This window comes from Buteo buteo, chromosome 12 (genome assembly GCF_964188355.1).
Source record: "Buteo buteo chromosome 12, bButBut1.hap1.1, whole genome shotgun sequence".
In the NCBI taxonomy this organism is placed as follows: Eukaryota; Metazoa; Chordata; class Aves; order Accipitriformes; family Accipitridae; genus Buteo; species Buteo buteo.
Genome location: NC_134182.1, coordinates 14729111 through 14747290, shown reverse-complemented (window position 1 = coordinate 14747290; position 18180 = coordinate 14729111). Strand labels below are relative to the sequence as shown.

Genomic DNA, 18180 nt, shown 5'->3' with positions numbered 1-18180 from the left:
CTAAACTTTTTCTCCTTTCCTGTATACCTTTTTCTTCTATACTCAGCCCCAAAATTATATACATCATAGATATCACCAACATATTTTAAAACCTACAGATAAAAAGCTGACAATGCTGAACAGCAGCAAGTTTACCACACACATCAAAGGGAAGACGGCTGCATGTAAGTCTCTTGTAAGCTTAGCTGGTTGTGGCAAAAACATCAAGTGCGCATTTGGCAGTTAGATGTTACAGCAGTAAGAATTATAAACATAGATTTTGGGGGAGAGAGAGTAAATCTATTTACTGCCAAATTGAGTACAAAAGAGAAACGCTAAGTATAACCATCTGAACAACACTATTCAGACTGTGAATGAAGAGCTCTCTTAGGTGAGCAGTTGGCCAATTTGCTCATCTGAGTGAGGCTTCTTGCCACATGTTGTACTAACTTGGTTGTGATGTTTAACCCCTTAGGCACTGTTAGTAAAGCAGTTTAGCCACCACTGTGAGCTGGACTATGCATGGTTATACTGTCAGTTTGACTGAGAAAGTGTTTACCAAAGCTGAATTAACTAGCTTTACTTATACCACATCTGTTAGTACAATGTTCAGATGGCTGTTAGAATATATAACATCAATTTGATACTTGCTGTTACTGTCAGATAGGGTTAGAAATCTAAAGCACAAATTCCATGGATTGTGAGTCATTCAGACAGCATATTACTATGTAAAGTGTGAATCTGAGCAATTCTGCAGGTAGAAAAAAAAAAGACTGATCGGTTGTGTTTACAGGGAACAGGTGTACTTTTAATTCCTATTGGATAGCACAGATACACACGTGTCCTCTAAGGGGTTATCCAGCCTTCTTACACAATTATCCAGGTGATCCTTCCACACTACCTCATCATTATTTTTCTAAAGGAGGTCACAAAACAAAGAAATAATTACACTGTACAATCATTAAGAACTAATATGCCACACCTACTCTCCAATAATAAAAATTGTTTCTAAAATCATGCAAAAGGGTTTTTTTGAGTACTTGTGCAAGTAGCATGTTACAATAATAATAATTCCTAGGATGACAGTCAGCTATAAGCAACTGGTTAGCTACCTCACGTTTATCATAGGCCTGGAGCAAAAATATGTATTGAAAACTATCATGGTTTTCATTACCAGAAAACTCCACCTTCCAAAACTTGATAGATGGGTTTTTTGGATAACTGGTTTTGGAAATTTTTGAGCAAGGAGCTTGTGGGTGGAAGGCAGGGAAGGATTACCTTCATAAGTGGTATGAATCATGATGCCCTACATTAATAAATATATCCTAATAAATTAAATGCGACATGAATAAATGCAAGAGTAATCATTAACCCTATTATTCAGCACTGCAAACCAGTTTATGACAACACTACAGTACAGATGGGTCCCACAGAAGCATGAAAACAATGACATGCAGGCAATGGTGAAAGAGCTGGCAATTCTGCACCATAAATCTAAACTAGATTTTTCCCCTCTCTCCCACTTAACCTGGTTTCTGTCTCACCTATTCAAATGCAAACTCTTCCAAATGAGAAAATACCCTGTTACAGGGCTCAAAATGTGTTTGGTCATATATACAGTATGAACTGTAGCAACCCGTTGCAGGATGTGTGAAGCAACTGTCCTGCACAGTGTTTTTTTAAGCAGCTCGTTAGAGCCAGCAATCCGCAGACTCAAAAATGTGCCATGAACACAGCTATTCGCAATAAATATGATAAGTATTTTCAATGTCCCATTACTAGTATCCAGCTCGTCAGCTGAATCACAAGCCAATTAGTAATTTTTCTAAAGTGTAAATATGTTTAGAGCTGTGGGAGGAAAGAAAGTGCAAAGTTCTAGTTCTACCCTCAAATCCAGGCTGGCAGACCACCCACAGAGCAAAAGTTCACATGGGTAATCTGACACTGTCCAAGAAATCATTTTTTAAATCTATCATGTGGCTCAAAAATTACTATCTGCAAAAATGCCATGTAACCTGCATGAATTATTATTAGACCTGATTTTGAGAAAAGGGAGATCTGTATCTTCCATTTTCATGAGACTGATGCTATTAACAACTTTTCCCATCACTTGCATTTTCACCATTTCCATACAGACCTCCTGCTCCTATCTTGTTAAAACAAGATGGCCTTTACTTCAGAATAGGCAACAGGTATGCCTGATCTAGTTAGTTAACAAGTTGTATAGTTGCCTCTCCTTAACAAAATGCAGCATATATATTTAAAAAATAATAACTGTATCACGTAGAGAACTAGGAAAACCAAAACCCCATAAGTTTTCTGTAAGAACCCAGAGTCCACATTTAAGATAGATATTGTCATTTTATTTTACTGTGTGACAATGATAACCACAGGGCTTCAGAGATCTAAGCTGCTTTTCTAACATACAATTCACATCCTCAATAGCAGGTAAACAGCTTTTCAAAATTTGCTGGCAGAGACAGAAAGGCACAGATTGTACAAGCACTTTCCTACCCCTACTCAGAATGGCATATGATTCTGCTTATAAAACACAAGTTATTTATCTTCTACAGTATCTCGTTCCAGGAGGGCTGAATCTTGTTTGATTTTTTTCAGGAAGGAAAGAAGAAGTAGGAAAAAGAAAAGAAAGAAAGAAAAGGTTTTGTATATCCTGTTCTTGAGTAAACTTAACCAAGACACATTAAAGCTCTATGTGCAGGATTTTAAAATGAGAAGAACGTTATCAAAGATAATGTCTGCTCAAAGCCAGCATGGTAAGAAAGCTTTTCTGTTTATAGACCTGATGAGACAAGCAAGAAGAGGAGTTCATTCACTCTGATGATCTGTGTAAGACTTAAAAGATCATTTTTTTCTATCTTCAGCTACGCTAGAGATTTATCTTCCAGAGTATATGATTTCCTTGATGCATGGACAGAGATCTTAAGATTCTAATTAACAGGAACTATACATACAAACTGAGAAAAGTATGACTTTAAATTATTAAAACCTTTTAATTTATTAATTCTGTTGCCAGTGGAGAAAAACAAAACAACAAGCAAACAAAACAGCATAAGAATAAACATTACATTGTGTTAACTAGTCAAATCTTTAGTACAAGTGCCATTTTCATCACTTATTTAAATAAACAGAAACAAAGGTCAAGTAAACCAATAATGTTTTTCTTCTACTCTCAGTACTTTGTTTTATAGACAACACATTGACATACCATGTTTGTTATAATATCAAGTAAAATATCAAAAATTATCATTCATTTACTTCATACATGTTGAATGTTCAGCATTCTGATGCTGGTTTTTTCCCCCATTATCAAGAAAAAAAAGGGAAGAGCATTATGAAAGTATATGAAGCTAGTCACTCTTTGAAGGCAAATATAAATACAAAAGCTGCCCATATATCAAAGCCCTTTTTCTTGTATAATACTTGGCAACTGAATCCTTGGCCCCTTGAGGCCCTACTGAGAATAACAGCATGAGGATTTCACTCCTGACAGCAGCATCAGTCAATGGATCCAGCCTAAAGGAACTGTCACATAGCAAAAGGCCACAGTACCCTGTAGGACTAGGTTAGAGGCCACTGACCCGGCCAACACTAACAATTTCTGCACTGGTCTAAGCCAAAACAAAGCTGCACTTTTAATATAGGAAACTGAAACATGACTCTCTTCAGCACCGCATATCACTGTCACAATCCTTCACAGAAACAAGAACAGACAAATGAAAATTTAAGTCTATCATCATCATATCAAAAATGGGAAGACTGCTAATTTAGTTGTGCTGTTTTTTGATAGATGCTTAACCTGTTGTACAAGTGGAAAACGCACATGTACTTACGTAACCTTTGGATTTATGCATACATAGTGCTCTATGCATACCCCAGCACTACGCAATTTGCACAGCGAAGATATCTTATGTACTGTGATAAATCTGCACACAAGTTTTGGATTCAGACAGTGGGTGACAGTCAAAATGTACTGCTTAGCTCCCCAAAGTCATTTAGGAATTTGATAATGTAGAACAGGCTTTTACTGAAAAAAATTGCACTTTTTACCAAACTTGTTTTCCTCTTGGGAGTGATGTATTCTGCATTATTACAAAACATCTCTCTGCAAGGATCCTTGCAGTAGCATTTGTGTAGCGCAACAAAATCGGAATCAAAGCAGGTTCAGCTACAAATCTTTCCTTGCTCAGATAGGGTTACAAACAGTAGCTGAGGTGAAAAACAAAGTATCGATCAAAAAGACAAATCACATGGCCAAACAGCACAGCCATTCCAGCCACCCACTCTGATACTCCATGTGGTTCAGGGCATGTCAAACTCAACATATACGGTAACTTTGAGCCCATATCCTGTTATTCGCGCAGGCTACATTTAACAGAAAGAGAATCTACAGACAAACCACAGAAGTACTTTATAGATTAAACTTATCTGCTACTTCTACCTTTTCCACAATACCTCGCACCATATATATACTCAGCACTGCATGAATCAGCTTGGGTAGGAAGCACTACATTCATTCTCACACAGTGCTTTGCCCAAGCTAATAGGCTCCATCTCTGTCATCCTGTGTGAAGTTACAGGCATTCACGAGTATTACCAAGGACAAATATTCCAGACTTCATTCCATTGCATGATATAGACGTTCAAAAATTACCACTGGTAAGCCTTTAAACCACCAGGCCTGATCCCCAATTCATACATTTAACTGCCACTGCGCGATGGGAAAAAAGGCTTTCTATATTAATAGTGAGTTTACATCATTCAAATTTGCAAATGATATAAACTACTAACTCAATTAGACTATCAGAGAACTCTCTGAAGATGTAAAATGCATCTCTAATTGGAGCTTTACAGATAGAGATAACCTAGCAATGTTTTTGTAGTCTAAAATTTATGCCTCAGGTGCTTTGGTACAGTGTGGATGCACTGGGGAGGAAGTGGGAAGAGTCACTTAAAATTGCGAGCCAAAGGGCGGGGGGGGGGGGGGAGTAGAACCATACAAGATTATGGAAATCTAGGAGGTGTGAAACATCCTATTTATTTTCATGATACAAAAAATTGTGATCAATAATACCAATTTAAATGTTACTAGTATTTTGGAGGGCATCAAGAACACAGTGTAGGATCATTGGCCTGCACAATTAAGGAACATTAAGGAGGCAAGAAAGTTAGCAGCTGAGAGATGACAGTTACATGTTTTCCACAAATCAAAAGAAATCCAGAACAAGAAGTACAGTAATACTAATGCACGTATTTAAACTTGACCATGGGGAAACAAATCCTAAGGAACACAGGAAACAGAGAATGCACAATTCTTTGGCCGTTTTCTGTGAATGCTGTCTCTTTCCAAAAACTCGAATGTGAAGAATTTATTTTGTGAGTAGAGCTCAAAAAGTGCCAACTTTTGTACCCCACTGAGTCCCTCCATACTGAGCAAACACACTAAATAAATAATTTCAGTATATAAGTAATAACAATAAAAGCTGAATTTCAGGTATATATTAAACAGTTTTAAGCATCAATATGAAATGGTATTTTGCAGCTTTCCACTCTCCACAGCAAACTCACAGAGTTAATCCAGATTTTGGTTTTTGTTTGTTTTTACATTCACAGAGATTGGCAGCAATGTGTTCAAGCCTTTTAAATTATGCATTCAGAAAATAAGATTTTTGAATTAAAAAAAAAACTAGGTATGGCCACCCAAAAATTATAAATCTATTCTTAAGAGGTCAAAAGATGAAGCTAGCAGTTACTAGCTAGTTTGCTAGTTCATGCAAAAATTCAGATACAGTTATATAAACTAACTGCGTAGAATGGACAGTATTTTTATATGTGCAAAATCCTACACACTCAAACGCAGATCACGTATACTCAGGTGAAAAAAAAGTATTTATGCAAGTTTTCCATCAGAGCTAAGAACTCCTAAAATTATGAATTTAGTTTGAAATCCATTCACTCCAGTAAGAGAAGATCATTAACATTCACAATCTAACAAGACATTCTGCACCAAAGGAAGAGTCTGAACAGCCACAGCAGTTAATAATTCCACAAGATACTTAGAGCTGACAGTAAACTTGTTAATGAGACAATATACACTACGGTTAACTACTAATTCTAAAATGTCATTCACAAAAAGAAGACTCGGATATTGTCAGAAGCAAAAAGCTCCTCATTACTGCTTCTTTATTGCTTTTACCATTGAGGGGAAAAAAAATTCACAAGTATGCAGTTCTTGCACAAAAATCAAATGAACAAAACACATAATTTATGAGACTACCCAAAGCCCCCTTGAAAGAGGATAATTGGGAGCCTTGAGACAAGTTTCTCCTTGGTGACAAGGATGTAATTTTGGACAAGGCCTGCTCTATTTCAGCAAGTTCTGAATTTTTTCCCCCTCTCCAAATAAATTACAACTGAAGGCATTCTCTTGGGTAAATGAAGGAAAACTTCATGTTCCCTTGTCTCAGGAGATCAAAAAGGTCATATCTTCCTCACAAAAAAACCACCCATTCCTCAAGCTCATTTTCAGTGAAAGTGATAGTTACACTAAAATAAAAAGACCTTAGCATAAAAGCTACTCTGCCACTGATGGAAGAATTTGTTATCTGTATCATTCTTAAATGGTCCTCCTAGGGTGTGTCTCACCCACATCACAGACTTCAGGATCCCCAGAAGCAACATACATACTTGAATTTGCTAGTGCTTAGTCTACATGTCTCTATTAGTTGACTGTAAATAAGTGTAACATGTAAAATTCCAGTCTCAGGCAAAAGAGCCATTGGAACTTATTCTCCTAAACCTTCCTGGCTTACTGTATTTATTTTTGTCTCTGTTCACTACCCCATCTTCAAAGCAAATCCGAGTCTTCTGATGGCTTGCTCACAGACACGGACTTCTGAAAGACTTGTCTTTTCCTCAAAGAGGGCAAATATGTGAGGTCAAAAATCATTTTCTCCTAATTCTTGGGTACTCACCAGGGGGGTAAGTGGACGCAGACAACAGAGCCAGGAACACTAAACTGCAAACAAACACTAGTTTATATTTACAGACCTTCCGATTAAGAAGGTAGTATCTCACTGAACCAGTTACACAAGTCTGCTCACCCACTCGGCATATCTAGCAGCCAAGCCTTCTTCTTCCTTATAAATGCTGCAAGAGATTCTCCTGTGTTTGATTCCCAACTTCACCTCTCCACTCCTTAGCTCCTTTCTTGGCTACCTAACATCCAGAAAAATGGTACCCTTCATCACAGAGTCGTATCAACAGATCTGTTTTCTTAAGTGCAAGCAGGAAAGAGGCCTTCTCACCGAGTGCAGTTAAAAAACAGACAATAACCTACCAGAAAACCTTCCAAAAGCCACTAAATTCCATGGAAGAGCCACTTACACACTACTCCAAGAGACGCAAATCAATTCAACTCTTGAGCTCTAAAGACTATTTTTTTTTTTTTGCACCCACTTGACCATAAATAAGACCCAAAAAGTTTTGTTTCTGTTTTATCTGTATCAAGACCAATGCAATACAGTATCTTCTTTCCATTCAGAGGACCACCTGCTAAAAAGGCAGCTCTTTAAACTTCAATTCCCTTGGAAGAGTAACTAAAAACCCTCTATGCCTCTGAGCACCCTTTTCTGTAGGATGGATGTCAATCTCTACTAGCACTAGCAGTAAAGGAAATAAACTGTCTTAATTCATTCCCTGGAAGTTGTACATAGGATACAATATAAGCATTCACCATGTTAAAAAAAAAAAAAAAAAAAAAAAGTAGGCACTATTTCAAGACATAAAATTATGAAGGTGGAGAAAATGGATCATATGCAATGGAAGAATTAACATTTGTCTCTCACATTCATTTGACCAAAGGTGTTTCTAACTAAACACAGGCTGTGGAAACAACAGGTATTCAAGGGAACTAATGGGACCAAAAAAAAAAGCCAGTTTAAGGTTTCAAATAAAATCTCCAGTCAAAAGATACTTTTTATGCTAAGACATTATATGGTCTGAATTAAGTAACAGGAAAAGTCTCTTGTCTTAAAGTGATTTTTCAGAAAAGGGATTGTGATTAAAGAAACATTATATCCTTTCTGAGTAACAGCTTTTTAGTTTGATGTACAAGAACTACTATGATGAAAAAGAACCAGGAGAAAAAAAAAACAAACAAACACCAAGTTTTTGGTTGTGTTATCATCTGATTGGACAAAAATATCCCAGTAAAAATAGATTATAAATGTTTTGAATTATACAGTCAAATATGTGGCTAAGAGAAAAGAACACTGAACAACACAACGTGGTTTAGGCATGTTATTCTGGCGTTACTCTGGAGTTCTTTACTGAATCCTGAGGGTCTCCATACACACATAACTTTTTTCTTATAGACTGAGTATGTGAATTGCCCTATTCCTGTTTTAGTTCTATGTACACTTGAGAAAAATACTGAGAAATGAAACATTCTAAGTTGTATTTCTTCAATTGTTGAAGAGGGCAGGAAAAACTCTCATGTTTTTCCTGGAATTGTGTATTAAGATTACCACTATGCAACAGCAACCATATATTAAAAAACCTGATAACATATGAAAGGAATTCACATTTCAGTTTTGTATATCTTTGGGAATATTAATGAGTAATCCGCATTACTATTGAATATATTAAACAATATTTCTCAAGTTAAGCTCATTTTCTTGCCATCCTCTATGCCACCTGCTAGCCTGCTGCTCTACTAAAATAAAATGCTTCCCAAAAATCAGATGGAATATTAACAGTTTCCTTCTCTTGGATGCATCTGGAGTGTTTGGAAATTATTATGATGCTAACGTAGATTGACAATATGCAAAATAAGTGTTATTTTTTTCATAAATACATAGCATCTTTATGTAAGAGAGCTCGACAGCAGCAAAACTGCTGTGTAAGATCAAACCACTTCCCGGACTGTCGGAATATTCTTGATAGTAACATACAAAATAAAGTCTTAATTTTTATTTGTAAGGTGCTTTGAGATCTTTTAACAAGAGCCATAAAAATGTTTTGGTATATTAAGTATTTTTCACCAACCTTAATAAGAACTTCTAATAAGAGCATTACTTTACAGATAAAGAAACTGAAGTACAGAGAGAATACTGGATTTGTTTCTGATCACAATACATCAGTGTCATACCAAGGTCAGAACTGAGTACAGACTCCAACTGTTCAACAGGAATCACCAGATCACTAGCAGGACTCTTCCTTTCTTCCTAGAAATCTATCACATACAAAAATCCTGTAGCAGAAACACCATTTTGCAAAGCAATGTGACAGGAAATATGACTGTCCAAGAGCCAAAGGCTCAGAAAAGTCCTAAAAAAAGTGCAACTGTGAGAAGTAAAGGTGGTTAAGTGATGTCTACAAAGAGCAATTGAGATTGAAAAAAGGAGATTTTGACTAGAGCTTCTGCAATCTAGAAAAATCTCAGTTTTACCTTTGATCTCTCAGTCACTGAAAACAATATGCATCAGATTTTTTTTTAAATTGACTACTGTCTCATTCACAAGAGCATCAATTTTGTTAATAAGAAAAAATACATAGTGCATGGGCTTTATCACAGGCCCAGAAAAATTCTGGGCATTTAGTCAGAAGCTCAGCACACCTAAGTCAAAGCAAGCTCTCTTAATAAATCTGAAGACAAAGGCCTCTGACAACAGGAATTTTTTTTATAACCTCCCCAGGTGGCTGACTAGCCAAAAGCTGTTTGAGGAGTTGCAGTAAGAGAATGATTCAGACATAGTATTACATGACAGCACTTTATAGCACATGACCAGATAAAGAATTTAAAACATAAAGAACTGTAAAAAATGGCATCATGCACTCAGGCCACCCTGAGTGCATAAATCTATTTCAAACAAAGGAAATACAAAAGTTAAGCCCTTCACTAAGACAAACTCAGTGCTGGTACAGAGCTAGTATAGTCCCCCCTCCTCAGCTATTAAAACCTTGCCCTAAAATATTTATGTCAGCTTCACTTTAGGTAAAGGATCATCTAAATTTTATAGATCCAGCTACAGTTAGCAATTTCTCAATCACACCATTTGGTTAGAAAACATCTCTATGGCACCCATTTATGTTTGCTCCACCTGTTTTAATGACCTGAGTGGTTTTGACCCACCTCTCCCAAGTGCATTTGCTTACGTACTTTAGTCATCTGTTGCACTAGCTCTTGTACTGCCTGCTGTCTTCTATTCATCTCTTTTCCTTCTTTTCCCCATAAAGTAAGCCTTACTCTGCTGCACAAAGAAAGGAATGACCCCTGCACAGTGACCCTATGGTAATGGCTACAACCTAAGAGTGGTGGCTGTTAACACTCCAACAGAACTTCCCTACTCAGTTCAGGAGGCTGCATAGGATCAAGAACCTGATCTTGGCCAGCATTTTGTTTTGGTTTTCAAGTTGGCCTTATCATAAACTCAAATTTACAGTAACAGAAATCAAAGGGGGGAAAATGTAATGTCTTCAAGGGCCCATAAAACATTGCAAACCCCTGGATTTCAGTGGCTATGGTCAGCTTATAGAACTGTTCCCAGATCTAGACTGACATCATACATGATGCTGATAGACAAAAATGCTTGTTAATTAACTTCCACCAGAAACACCAGAGAAAAAATGGAGGAAATGCAATTTCCTCACAGATTAGTGTCAGATACTTAGAAATCAAGGGAACTCCTCTGTACCTAGTATTTTAGAACGGCCTAAGAAAAACTCGTTCTTTCCCCCCCAGTTTCTTTTAATATCCTGAACCTTTTTTGAAGATAACTTAAAAACAACCCCCACACACTCCCAAAGCAGTATATTGACTCTTTACCGGTGACAGTATCACAGATCTACTTAATTCCATTTTTCCCAAACATTCTTTAAAATTGTTTTGAAACTTTTTCACGTTATTGAAAATTTGTTCTTGAAGCTCCAAAGTATGTTCTTACAAAGTTATCTTCTTCTCATATTAAATGGCACTGTACCTACATCATAAAATGCAACCTTCAGAAATTGAAGTGTCACACAAAAAAACCCCAATCCCCACTTGCCAAAACCTTCAAAAGTGCATTACTAAGGACAGTTTTTGCTATCATAAAGAAAAAAAAAAAATTGCCAGAAATATAAATTGTCATCAGAAAAGATCAAGCAGATCTTATACTTAAAAGACTTCTCTAGACACATACACTGGAGTAACCAGTGACTGAACCAGAATTTAAATTCCATAAGAAACTTGCATCTTTTAGCATTTATTTTATAACAATCCAGGTAGAAGTCCTGAAGCATCAACATGTTTAGAGCTATATAAAACATTCCCAAAACATTCAATACATAAACATACAAATATTTTGTTTACATACGTCATATTTTGAAACAGAACACTGTGGCATTGCATCTAAACATTTAAATTGATTTGACATTTAAGTACATCTGCTGTACAAAAATCCAGGCAAGCAATCCTACACTATGTGCTGTCCCCTGTAACCGTAACATACATCTCGTAAGATAACTCAGCTGTACAGATTCCACAGATTGGTCAGAAAGAAAACATTATGTACAGAGGAAATGTCAACAGAAAAACCTAATCCATAAGAATGCTGGGTTAGAAGACTTACAACTTGTGAGACCGAGGCATTCTAAAGACGCTTGTTGAATCAGCTAGAAATTACGTTTCTATTTTCTCACTAAAAAACAGCAAGAGAATCTCAATAGAGAAAACATGATGGAAGATTCCATGGTACTTCTACTGACACCAACAAATCCCTATTATGCTATAGTGGAAGAGCAACAGACCGTCAACAAGTCCTTTATATCAAAGTGCTGACAAAATGGCAATTTAAAACTCACAAAGGAAATAGAAAAATCTTATTCACTTCTCCAGATTGAATGATGCCCACAGAACTAACACACCCTTTTCTAAAAAATAAGCCAACCAAAAAAACTTAAAAGATTCACATTTTAAAAGTCAAATGAAAAATAATTGTACTTCCAGTAAAATTGTTTCATCCTTCCCTGCCCCCTCCATTAGAAAGGAAAAACAAAAAAAAATGCGCTGGAAAGCTTAGTGAAGCTCACTAGAAGTTCTATGTTTCTGTATGCTTCACATGGGAGAACTCAAAAGACTATAATGATTGTGGAGGTAGATTACCGTCAAATAGGTCACCAATAATTATAAAGTGTACCCAATCATATTAGAAAAACATCAAATAAATCATTCCCTTAGAACATAAGCAAGATGTACCTTCTTTCTTTAAAAACCAAGCTAGTACTTCAAACTATGTACTCAAATCACCTCCACTTCTCTAGGACCAATGAAAGAATAAAACAAAAGCTGAAAGCTGGCTGTTTCTCTTCACTAACAGTACTTGCATTAGTAAAACTATCAGAATTAAAAAAATTATTAAAAAATCATTAAAAAAAAAATCATTAAAAAAATACCTTACAATTTAAGTGCCTAATTACTCCATAATGTATGTGCACACAAAAGATGGCATCAGGTAATGTCTTTAAAGAGATTCATCCCAATAAATTAGAGAACAGAGATTTATAATCCCTATATCACTTCTTCGCGTATTAATTTTGAAAACTCAAGTATCATTTATAATCAGTATGTTATTTAACAGTATATGGCGAGAAATTTACCAGATGTTGACATATTTAACACTTCAGTGTAATATTTTGCAAATAACTATTTTCTCAAACATCTCAGTTTTTTTAGGGTCTGTTTTTGTCTTCAGAATTATATTTTAATTATAAAGTTATGGAAAAAATATCATATTTCAGTTGTAGACCAAATGGCACCTACCAAAAAAGTTAAGTTCATGATGAAAATGGGGCTTTTTTTTCCTATTAACACTTGTTGCTTCTCTGAAAAACCAATGAGATGATGCTTACTACTATTTTACTGATTAATATCTACATTTAGCATAAATGCACATAACAGCTATTTTACAATCCCTAGTGATTTTCAGTCTCCAATAATACATTTCATCCTTTACAGTAAGCAATACACGATTATGTCCAACACAAAAAACTCAAATCAAATCCTCATGAATGCTCTTAAGCTTAAATTGACTTACACCCAAGATTTACTTTTGACATAAAAAAAGAAATATGGCTGTATCTTCCAGATGAAAAAGTATATTCTTTTTTTTTTTTCAAATGGAGACTTTCAATCACTTTAATACAGCTTAAGTCCCAGAAGCAACTACTAGGAGCACGGCCAGTATCAGATAATGCTAAGCATCTAACCTGGTATTAATTAATGCCTAATGTAAATATATATTCCACATGCCAAAGAAATGCAATTTCAAGTAGCTGCAGAAACAGAACAGGCGTCGATAGAAAGAAAAAATGCCCTATACGATCTACTTACTAGCATGCTTATCTGCAAGCATTATAAGGCTGTTGGAAATATCTCTTCGCCTGTAAAAACACACCACTTTTGCTTCCACGTTTCCATTGGCAGTCTACAAAAGAAAGATAAACCAAGTCAGAATGTATCTTTCCTTAGCTGAGTAATACAAATTAAATGTCCTCTGCTTGCAATTTTCCCTCATGTTAGTAGTTCTCACATGGTCAGGCTGAAATCAACAGAATTACTCAAGTAAGTAAAAACTTCCTGACACAGGCCAATATTAATTTCAGATCAGACAACAGTATTGTTAATAATTATTTAGTCCTAAGAATTTATATACTATTCAGCTGTTTAGAGATGTAATGCCAGTATTATGTTAACATGAGAATTCTTAAGAAGTATTAGAAGCTTGTGAACATTTCTTTGCAACCTAGCTTTAGACAGAAACGTATACTTCAAAGTTCTCTAGCATTTTTTTGGAATCATATTTAATATAACATGGTTTATTTGAAAATTCACTTCAGCTCATAAGATAAAAGAGCTATTTAGTTCACAGTTGTCTTCATGGCTCATTACAGGGCTCATGCTCTTTAGCCTGATAATGTAAGGAAGCTACTAATATTTGAAGAACTGTACCCTCTTTCTTGTTATGAGAAGTACAAAATTAGTTCATTACCTTGAGTTATTTATTTAAAACTCAAGATGTAGCACTAAGAAGTATCATGTTTTAATTAAGTTTCTTACAAAAAAGAAAAAAAAAGCACCTTATCTCCGCTAAAATGATACGCAAAGCATTTCATTACATATTTGCGTAACATCTCCATGTTTGCTCAATGCCTTTAACACATGAAAGCACATAATTCACAATTAAGATATCTGGACTATAGCCTCGAAACTCTCTTTAAATAAAAATTTTAAAAAAGAAAATCAATACATGACTATGCTCTACCATCCACGAGCAAGATTAAATTATGGCAATGCAGTTTAAAGATAATAAACATTACATTCAGAACATGACTGGAATCACTTCAATTACTGCAAATAAAAAGTATTCTTCTCCAATAAAAGTCCAAAATAATTTGCCATGCACAAGTTCAGTGGATGTTGTGTTGGACAGCACTAACAGGTAATGTGGTTGATGTCTGCTATGGAGTAGTGTTATGTTCCATCAGTAAGAAGAAAACCATTTGCAGGTCACCAGTTTTTTAATTCATTTTCTAACCAGAAAAAAAAAAAAATAGTCTTTATCATTATTTACATCACAACAGGCATTTTGATCATTAACTTTTGACATAATGTATCAGTAAGTTTTAATGCTGCTTGATAGAATAGTAAAAATATGCCATGCTAAAAAAAAAAAAAAAATTAAATCCCACACCATTTTAGTAGTACAAGAATGAAGAAAAATAATCATGCCTTCCCTAAAATGACACTCTGAAAAGCCTGTATTTTTTATATAAATACACTTATAAAGACAGAGAATACAGTCTCTGTTTCTCTTCAAAAGCCCATCCTTCATTCACAGCTGCCAATAAGCAGAGCAATAAACAGCCACTGAAGTCACATACTCTGTTATTTGATCACTGCAAGGTCTCACTGATACCTACTAAGTCTTTACACATACATCCAAACGCAGACACATTACATGATCACTATCATTCCAGATGGATTCACAGTGTCATCAACATACAGAGAATTAAATTCATTCATTTCCTCAAGCATTCATAGGCTTCGTTTAGAAATTTTTACAGCAGAGTACTCCTGTTCACCAGGAATGAACAACTGGGCATTTCCTTAGATAACAGAGAATTACAGGATATCACATAGCAAGATTTCAGTAACTGAAACATGCACAAAATACATAGCAAATCTCAAGGGAAAAAAAAAAAAAAAAAACAACCAAAAGCAAAAACCAAAAAACCCTCCAAAACCCAGAAAATTCTACCACAATAGAAATCTTATGGAATGGAAGTCATTATGTTTTTGAAGAGTGCACTGACTGTTGTCAAAGGTTAAGCAAGAATCTTAGATACTTGTGTACCTTGTTAAGTTCTTCAATTCTCCTAATGAGATATGGATTGCTGGAAGAATTTTCAAAATAAACATAATCTGCAATGGAAAAAGGAAAGATATTGAAATACCAGAAAAAAAAAAAGTAAAAGCGTATCATTATTAGTGCAAAAATTTTCTTCTAAACCTAGAAGCTCTTAAAAAGCTGAGATTTCTTAGTAAATGTTAAGACAGTGAAGTATTTCTATACTGACTTTAACATAATTTGTTCCTACATTCTGGTTATAACTGCACTACACATGCTTTAATAATCATGCTGAAATAAAGTTAAATGCCTTGTGCTGGAGCTTACATTGTAATTCAGTAATCCACACACTTCATAAATCTTGATAGAAAAGCGGCAGTTTCTCACAATCAATTAGGGAAGATTTAAGAATCTGTAGTGAGTTTCTTTATTATGGAGATAAATATTTCTATAAGGTATGCTACCTCACATTTATTATCTGGTGCTGTGGTAGTACAGTTGTCCAAATGAGTAATGTACATTTTATGATACTTGCTTTTGTTGTCATCTCTGTGTAGTAACATGCGAACTCCATTAAGCAGTAATAGTCATGAGATTAGCGAGGTTCTTCCAGGACAAAATCTCTTATAGTGTCATTAATATATTTTCATAGAGTATATGGAAGTTTACTCATATCCTGAAAGCTGCCCTCACGTAACATATGAAGAATTGACATGCACTGCATTTCCTTCAATAGTTTTCTCAAAACTCGTTTCCCTCAAATGAAAAAGTACCCATCAAATGCTAACCACACTTTACACTTGCTATTTGACTTCTGCACCATGCACCTTGCAACCTTTATTTAAAAAAATGGGGGGGGGGACCAGAATGACGTATAAAGCTCCTCTGCAATGCTTTGACCCTACATTACGGTGAAATCAAGCCTCAGGTAGCTCATTTAGTTCTAAAGAAAATGATCTCTGGATATCGTTCAAAATTGCTTATTAAGAGTACAACAAAAAAACCCTGAGAATTGATGACCTAAGAAGCAACCCCTACCCAGATTTCAACAGCGCTACTCCGAGAAGAATTACTTTAAGAGTAAAGGCTGACGGGATTACAATCTAAATGCCCTAACGAAGGAGCATGCAGATGGATGATTTGTGGATATATCAGCATATCTCAGAAGAGAGGCAGAAAGAGATTCAAACTACTGTCACCCCTCATTTCCTTGCATCTTCCCTCTCAGCTCCGGCTGCTGAGGAGACAGCAGGAAGAAACAAGCCATTTCTGAGCACCAAGTACTGAAAACCTAACTTGAGCGGTGCACCTGAGCCACTGTGCTAGGAACACAGCCATGTTCACTCCCAAAGGGAGGGCAGCAAAAAGTTATCGGTGTCTATTTCGACAGACCGGCGGTGGGAAGAGAAACGCTTGCCCTGTTTTTTACCGCCCAAGTGCCCCCCCCTTTGCCCAGCGCCAAGCAGTCGCGCAGGAGCACACTCCTCAAGGGTCACGTCGGTGACCAGGAAAGCTGACAGAAATCCCCCGGTTACGCAGCCGGATTTATTATTTCTCCGCGGGAGGCGAAGGAAGGCGCGGAGAACTCCGCCGCTAACGGGAAGGAGCGGAGGCCGGGGTACGGCACGGAGGGAAGCGCCGCCGGGGGCCCCCCGGGGCGGGCGCCCGCTGCCCGCGCCACGCCGCCGGGGCCCGCCAGGCCGCAGCGCCGGCAGGGCTGGGCCGAGGCAGGCCCCCGGGCCGGGGGGCGCACGGCCCCCGTAGGCCGCCCCTCGCTCGCCTCGCAGGCGGGGCAGCCCGCTGCGGTGCGCTGGCTCGGCGGGCGGCGGGGCCGGAGGCCCGGCGGGCGGCCCCTTCGCCGCTCGCCGGGGAAGGAGAGGCGAGGCAAGGCGAGGCGCGAAGGGAGGCCGTGCCCGGCCCGCGCCGCGGTAAGAGGGGCAGAAAGCCGGCGGCGCCGCTCCCCCCTTCCCCGCGGAGGGCGGCGCTGCCCTTCTCCTCCTCGGCGGTGGGGGCCGGCCTCCCACCCGGCGCACGGGGCTGGCGGGGGAGGAACCTGCGTCCTCCCCCTCCGCCCCGCGGAAAGGCCGGCGGCCCCTCTGCGGGGACCGGCTGCCGCCTACCCGCCGCCCGCCCGGGCCTGGCCGCCGCGCTCGGGGCCATGGCGCTGGCCGCGGCCAAGCGAAGGGGGGGCGGGTGCGCCTCTCTTCGCCCCGGCGCGGACCGCCTGCGGCTCAGCGGGGCTCCCCGGCCAAGCCCCGTCCACCGCTGCCGGGCGCAGGGCCCCCCGGCGCCGGGCGGGCGCTGCCGCGTCCCCACATACCTCCCACTCGGTACATGTTGGCCGCCATGTCTGCGCTCTGCGCCCTCCTCCTCCTCCTCCTGCCGCCGCCTCTGCCGGGCCGGGCTGGGCAAGGAGGGAGCGGCTCCCGCGGCCCCCCCGCCCCGCGCTCGCCCCCACCCTGCGCCACCCCTCCCCGCCCGGGCACAGGACACAGCGCCGCGCCTCACGGGGCCGGGGCCGGCGCCGCCTCGGCCGTTTCCGGAGGCGCCCGTGCGGGGAAAGGGTTAACCGCCCGCCCCCACCACTTCCCTCCCTCCCCCGCCGCGCACCGGCCCCGGGGCGGGTCGCAGACAGGGGCCGGAGGCGCGGGGCCGCAGGTGGGGCGGCCCGAGGCCGGGGCCGGCGTTCCCCGGGGAGGTGCGGGCTCCCCCGGCTCGGCGGGCGCCGGGCGAGGTGCGTTTCCCTCAGAGCGAGGGCTGCCCGCCGTACCCCAGAGCCCGCCGCGTTTGGCGG

At 39.0% G+C, this 18180-nt stretch overlaps 1 protein-coding gene across 1 annotated transcript in view; it reads right to left on the bottom strand.

Moving 5' to 3' along the window:
• The window catches only part of MTA3 (metastasis associated 1 family member 3), an 87037-nt gene extending 69217 nt beyond the window's left edge, over positions 1-17820 (bottom strand). Inside the window, exons 1-3 of the mRNA XM_075042796.1 lie at positions 17707-17820; positions 15393-15460; positions 13370-13463 (exon numbers count right to left, since the gene is read on the bottom strand). Coding sequence (XP_074898897.1) covers positions 13370-13463; positions 15393-15460; positions 17707-17734 — 190 coding nt within the window. The 5' untranslated portion in view covers positions 17735-17820. The remainder of the gene's footprint in view (positions 1-13369; positions 13464-15392; positions 15461-17706) is intronic.
• Between the last annotated feature and the right edge of the window lie 360 nt (positions 17821-18180).